This window comes from Hipposideros armiger, unplaced genomic scaffold, assembly GCF_001890085.2.
Source record: "Hipposideros armiger isolate ML-2016 unplaced genomic scaffold, ASM189008v1 scaffold_277, whole genome shotgun sequence".
NCBI lineage: Eukaryota > Metazoa > Chordata > Mammalia > Chiroptera > Hipposideridae > Hipposideros > Hipposideros armiger.
In genome coordinates, this window is record NW_017731627.1 from 1886064 (window position 1) to 1893143 (window position 7080).

The 7080-nt window shown below is 41.6% G+C and overlaps 2 protein-coding genes across 5 annotated transcripts in view; both read left to right on the forward strand.

Annotated features, from left to right (window-relative positions):
- LOC109390723 (signal peptidase complex subunit 1) overlaps positions 1-1824 on the forward strand; it is a 3452-nt gene extending 1628 nt beyond the window's left edge. Inside the window, exon 2 of the mRNA XM_019657572.1 lies at positions 1322-1824. Coding sequence (XP_019513117.1) covers positions 1322-1755 — 434 coding nt within the window. The 3' untranslated portion in view covers positions 1756-1824. The remainder of the gene's footprint in view (positions 1-1321) is intronic.
- Positions 1825-5750: 3926 nt separating this feature from the next.
- Positions 5751-7080, forward strand: part of B4GALNT1 (beta-1,4-N-acetyl-galactosaminyltransferase 1) — a 7413-nt gene continuing 6083 nt past the window's right edge. The window contains exons 1-2 of one of the 4 annotated variants that reach the window (XM_019657674.1): positions 5752-6826; positions 6906-6990. In XM_019657674.1, the coding sequence (XP_019513219.1) occupies positions 6979-6990 (12 nt within the window). In that variant the 5' untranslated portion in view covers positions 5752-6826; positions 6906-6978. Of the gene's footprint in view, positions 6991-7080 lie in introns of all 4 variants that reach the window. The other 3 variants (XM_019657676.1, XM_019657677.1, XM_019657678.1) reach the window with 3 other exon arrangements.

Consider the following 7080-nt stretch of genomic DNA (forward strand, 5'->3'; position numbering starts at 1 on the left):
CCCTAGAAAATAAAATTTTAATGTGTATGTGAAATGAACAAATTCCTAGAAAACTATCTATCAAAACTGACTTAAGAAGATATTTTAAAAACCTTAATAATTTTATAACCATTAAAGGATTTGAATCTATAATTAAAATTCTTTCTAACAGGAAATTTACAGTCTTAGTGTGGTAGATTGAAAAACATGGCCACTATGTTATGTAGTTAGTTCCATCAAGAGGCAGAATTTACATCTTCACTCCTTGAATCTGAGCTGGCCCTATAATTTGCTTTAACCATTTCTGGACTGTAAGGTAAGAGTGTATTTAGTTTTGTAAAAACTGCCCAACTGTCTTTCAAAGCAGCTGTACTATTTTGCTTTCCCACCAGCAATGAATGCGAGTTCCTATTTTTCCACATTCTTGTTAGTATTTGGTATTGTTAGTGTTCTGGATTTGGGCCATTTTAATAAATGTATAGTGGTATCTTCTGGATGTTTTAATTTGCAATTCCTTAATGACATAGGATGTGGAGCATCTTTTCATGTGCTTATTTGCCACCTGTATATCTTCTTCAGTGAGGGGTCAGTTTGGGTCTTTTCCTCAATTTTTTTTTTTTAAGATTTTTTTTTTAATTGGGGTATTGGGAAAGGGGAAGAGACAAGTTGCTGTCCTTTTGTTCTTCAGTCTAGTTGTGGAGGACGTTACTTACTGGCCCATGTGGGTATTGTGATCATTGCGCTCTTCCTGGCTGAGGCAGATCAGTCGCCAGCTATTGGACTGCTGCTCACAGTAGCTCACTGCAGCCTACGCTGTTGCATAGGGTGACTCACAGCAGCCCTGCTCCAGGTCAAGCTGTTGTTCACCATCTTAGCTGTAGAGGGCACAGCATCACTGGCCCATGTGTGATCCAAACTGGCAGCCCTGCTGCTCGTGCTCCCAAGCCAACTCTTAACCAACGAGCCACTCTGCCAACCCTCTTCTCCCCCATTTTTAATTGGGTTGTTTGTTTTCTTATTGTTGAGTTTTAAGAGATCTTTGTATATTTTGGATAACAGTCCTTTATCAGATATGTCTTTTGCAAATTTCTCTTCTAGTCTGTGGCTTGTCTTCTCATTCCCTTGAAAGACTAAATATTTTTAAGATGAGAGTTCCCTCCAGATTATACTATAGATTAAATGCAATCCACATCAAAATCCCAGCAGAATTTTTTGTAGAAATTGAAAAACTTAGCCTAAAATTTATATGGAAATGCAAAAGACTTATAATAGCCAAAATAATTTTGAAAAGGAAGAAGAAAATCAGAAGATTCACTCCATTTCATTTCAAAATTTATTATAGGCGGCCATCTTACTCCCCGGCTCTTCCGGCAAGCGAAACTGTATCACGAACCAGACCTCATCTCCTACGCCCCTGAGTCTCGCTGTCTCCCTCCAGCACTCCGCTGCCCGCCTCCTCAGCTAGTCATGCTGGGGCAATTGAGCTCGCTGCCCACACAAATGGATTACAAGGGCCAGAAGCTAGTGGAACAGATGTTTCAGGGAATTATTCTTTTTTCAGCAATAGTTGGATTTATTTACGGGTACATGGCGGAACAGTTCGGGTGGACTGTCTATATAGTTATGGCCAGATTTGCTTTTTCGTGTTTGTTGACACTTCCTCCATGGCCCATTTATCATCGGCACCCCCTCAAGTGGTTACCTGTTCAAGACTCAGGCACAGAAGACAAGAAACCAGGAGAAAGAAAAATTAAGAGGCATGCTAAAAATAATTGATTGGGGTTTTCATAATTCATCTTTACTCTTGCACTTGCTTTTGTTTCGTGTGAGATGAGCTACATTTTCACACTCAAAACATGAGCTAAAAACCACCTATGCTCTTACGGTACAGCTGTGTATCGATTTTGTTCCCTTATTTCTTTTCTAACTCAGTTGGGCTTTCATTTATACAAATTTTAGATCTTCTCTTCATAATCTTCCTCTGAAATGGAGAACAGAAAAACAAGTATGCAAAGTTTCTTTCAGATCTACAAAAATAATGAATATATGCCTCATAAGTAACAGTACAATTTAATTATCAGTTTTATAATTATATATAATTTTATAATTATTAAGCTGTTTTAATATTTTCAATTAAAACTCAGTGCAAGTCTAAAAAAAATTTATTATAAAGCCACAATAATCAAAAGAGTGTGGAACTAGACTACAGCTAGGCATATAGATCAAGGAAACAGATTTGAAAGTCCAGGAATAAATCCTTACATTTATGGTCCATTGGTTTTAGACAAAGGTGACAAGGCAATTCAATGGGGAAAAGACAGTTTTATCAATAAACGGTGCAGGAACAATTGGATATCCATAAGCAAAACGATTAATTCATACCCCCGCTACACTAAAAAATTTACTCAAAATAGATCACAGACCTAAATGTAAAAGCTAAAACTATAAAATTTCTAGGATAAAACATAGAAAAAATTCTTCATGGCCTTGAGATAAGCAAAAAATTCTTAGATGCCAAAGCATGACCCCTAAAATAAAAAATTAGTACGTTTGACTATATTAAAACTCAAAACTTTTGCATTTCAAAAGTTACCATTAAGAAAATGAAAAGAAAGCCTGGGAGAGTATATTGACTTGTAACACAAAGTCGATAAAAACTCTTCCAACTCAACAATGAGAAGATAACTCAATTTTAAAATGGGCAAAAGATTTGAATAGGTATTTCACCAAAGAAGGTAAACAAATAATAAGCACATAAAATGATGCTCATTAAGAAAATGTAAATTTAAAAAAAAACTGAAAAAAAAGAAAATGTAAATTCAAACCACAGTGCAGTGAGCTACCACCCACTACATACCAACTAGGATGGTTATAATGAAAAAGACACAGTACCTAATTTTGGCAATGAAACCCAGAAACTGGAACCCTCATACCTCTGGTGAGAATGTAAAATGGTAAAACCACTTTGGAAGGCGACAATTTCTTTAAAAATTAAACATAACCTTACTGTACAAGCCAGCACTTCCTCTCTTAGGTATTGAGCCAGTAGAAATGAAAAACTATGACTACACAAAGACTTGGAAATGAATGTTCATAGCAGCATTACTCATGACAACCAAAAATTAGAAACAATTCAATGTCCATCAGCTAATGAATGTATAAACAAAATGTGGTATAGCCATATAATGGAATATTATTCAGCACTAAAAAAGAAAGAGTTACTGAACATGCTACAATGTGGCTGAATCTCAAACACATTATGTGAAATGGAAGAAGTCAGATATAAAAGACTACATATCTTATTATTCCATTTACATAAAATGCCAGGAAAACGATCTATAGAGAAAGAAAGCAGATCAGGATGTCCTGGCTAAGAGTGAGAGTGAGAATTGACTGAAAATGGGCATGAGGGAACTTTTGGGTGTAATGAAAGTGATCTAAAACTGGATCGTTGTGATGGTTGCACAGCTAGAAATTAAATAAAGTTCATAAAATTGTATACATATCAAGATGAACTTTATGGCATGTAAATTATATATCAATATAACTTTAAAATTTTTGCAAATTTAAAAGTGAAGTAAAAGCAGAATGGTAAGACTAGGTCTTAGGCAAGACTATACTATCTTGGAAGCTACATTTGGAAATTTAAGCCTTAGAGAGATGTAAGGAAGTAATTACTGTAAGAAGAGTCAGGATAATGGTGATTTTTAGGAGAGAACGAGGGTTGAAACTGGAACAGAGCACATGGATGGAATTTTATGGAATGACTGGTCAAGCTCTGCTTCTTTACTTGGACGGTGTTTACAAAAAATTTCACCTTAGAATGATTTATGAAACTATACATTTGTTTTGTGGAGTTTTTTGTATTTAGATTTTATTTCATAACAAATTAAAGGAAACTTTAAAGAGGCTTCTAAACACAAAATCAATATACAAAAGCCAATCACATTTCTATATACCAGCAAAAAGTCACAAAAATTAGAAGTCGGGCTGGCCGGGTGGCGCAGTTGGTTAAGAGCATGAGCTCTGAGCAACAGGGTCGCTGGTTTGATTCCTACATGGGCCAGTGAGATGTGCCAGAGCTGAGCTGCTGCTGAGCTGCCAACAGGCAGACAGTTGGCTCAGCTGGTGAGAGCCTGTGCTCTTTACAACAAGGTTGCCTGTTCGACTTCCACATGGGATGGTGGGCTGTGCCCCCCCACCCCCAACAAAGATTGAAAGCGGCGACTGGACTTAGAGCTCAGCTTGCACCCTCCACAACTAAGATTGAAGGACAACAACTTGACTGGAGCTGATGGGTCCTGGAAAAACACAATGTTCCCCTACCCCAATTCCCCAACACTGTTCCCTTCCACAATTCCCCAATAAAATCTTAAAAAAAAAATTAGAAGTCTAAAAAGATTCTATTTACAAAGGCATAAAAATATAAAGTGCCTGGTAAATCTAACAAAATTGTGCAAGATCTCTGGATGGAAAATCATAAAACTTTATTTACAACCATTAACAAGATCTACATAAAAGAAAACAGATAGAATTCAAATTATGGTACTTTCACATGATGGAATACTAGGCAGCTTCAAAAATGATGATGCATTACTTGGAAGGAATGTAAATTGTATAACATTTCAGGAAGACAATTGGCACTAACTATCCAAATTTAATTTGCACATGATCCTTTCATTTAAAAATTCCATTGCTAGGAATTTATCCTAGGGATGTTGTGATAAATGTAATTTATAAATATAGGGTGATAAGATACATAAATTATTCAGGATAATGTGAAATATTCTATCACCCTGAATCATTTGCTGTGATGTGTTGCATAGAGAAAAAAGGAGGAATTTGTATGTAAATATGTACCTTAAAACTGTGAATACAGGGGCCAGCAGAGTGGCGCATTGGTTGAGTTGGCTTGGGACGCCAGCTCTGAGCAACAGGACCCAGGTTGGGATCCCACACGAGGGCCAGTGACACTGTGCCCTCTATAGTTAAGATGGTGAACAACAGCTCCACCTGGAGCTGGGCTGCTGTGAGGCCTAGGGTAGGCTGCAGTGCAGCTGCAGTGGGCTGCCATAAGCTACCGTGAGTGACTGGCAGCTGGCGTGAGCTGCCAAGAGCCCTCTTGAGCGACTGTCCAGTATCTGGCTACCTATTTGCCTCACCTGGGAAGAGCGCAATGATAATACAAACATGGGTCAGTGAAGTGATGTCCTCCACAACTAGACTGAAGAACAAAATGACAGCAACTTGTCTGTTCTCCTTCCTGCATTCCCCAACGCTGTTCCCCTCCCCCAATTCCCCAACAAAATCTTTAAAAATAAATAAATAAATAAATAAATAAATAAATAAAACTCTGAATACAATTACAAGTCCACCAGGCCACCACCCTTAAAGATTAGTCAAGCTAGTGGTAATGGAGAAGATAAAATGGAATGAGCATTGCTAACAGAGTCACTTAAAATAGTCAGAAAGCTATTAGGGAAATGGGGCCTACGAACGTTATTCCTCAGTTCTCAGAGCTGCTATTACATTGTTAAATATGTTGCTAAACTCAGATGAAGGCCAAGCACTGCATCCTGGCACAGCAACTGCTACCTAGACACATATGGACTTCACCTCCTTCCTTGCACTTTTTGCTTTCCTCATTTCCATATTGGAAATAACCAATCCCTGTTAACCTAGCCAGCAATCCTTCATCTGCATTTAAGAATTTCATTTTGTAGCTTTTTGCCTTTATAAACCAAGCCTTTCGATGTTCTCTCCAGAGTGCAGTTTGGGTTGCTACCTGAATCTACCTCTCTCAGATTGCAATCCTTTACTCAAGTAAATGCTTTTCATTCTTTATTACAGCCGGAACCTCTTCTTTGGTTAACACTAGCATGGCTTAGTTTAGCCTGCCACCAAACACTGGAAAACAACAGCATTAGTTGCCCTGAGTAACCCCAGAGTGCACTGGACCATTTCGTGTATGCCACATATGACCTCCTGGTACTGCTTATGGTAAAGAATGTCAGTGAGCAAAGGATTGCTTGGATACATCAGTTGGGAGCAAACAGTAGCTAAGGCCAACAAAGACTGACCAAATCCTGGGAAAAGAGCACAGAGTTTTGTTAGCTTTCATTGCTGCTTAATTGAACCCTCACCAAGAGTGCATGCACACACGCGCGCTCACGCACACACACACACACGAAAGAAACTCACAAGAGACACAGTAGTAAACTAAGATGTCAAGCTCAGAATGAAAATTATCACCAATCGACGCCTACGATCTCGATGAGAGGGAGGCTCCGAACGAATAAGGCAGAGAATGGGATTGGGGGCAGACGGTTGAGAGGCCCGGGTTCGAGACAGAGAGCTTGGGGGTGGGGGTAGGAAGAAGGACCTTCCCGCGGCGTCCGCTTCGCGCCCCCGCAATGTCGTCTGCTCCCACCAGAAGGCGCCCGCATTCCCGGCGCCTAGCCTGAGCCTCCGCGGTAACGAGCCTGGAAGCCGCGCCGCGCTGCGATCTGAAGAGTTGGGCGGCGGCCTGAGCCCTCCCGGGCAAGTGGGACAGGGTGCAGGGGAGCCCCGGCTTTGTTCCTGGGGCTGGTTTCTCAGCTCCGTCCCCGACCCTGGAAGGAAACGCCCAGAACCACCCCAGCGCCGTAATCTACAAAGCCCAGACAGTCCGAAGGCAGGAGGGGTCGGGAGCGCTCGGGAGACAGAAGGATCCCCCTCCTACGCTCTCAGGCTCACGCCCGGCTCCCCCCATCAGGCCTCCTCCAGCCCCATGAGGACCCCCAGGCCGGGCTGAGAGTCTGGCGCAGCCGGGACCGAAATCTTGCGGCGGCCTTAGAGCGTTAGACAGGTCAGTGCCCAGGCCGGGTGAGGGCCGAGCTGGAGGCGGGAGGAGGCACGCTCGCCGGTCCACCCTGTCCCCCGTACAGCTGCCCGAGGCCACTCACCGGGTCAACTCCGCCGGGGTCGTCCAATAGCACGGGCGTGATTCTGCATTTTTTCATGACAGGCAAGGTGTGGAGCCTCCCTCTGCAGCCCACCCGGGGCCGGGCGATGCTGTGGGGTGGAGGGACCTGCGGGCCGGTTTGCGGAGCGGGGGTGGGG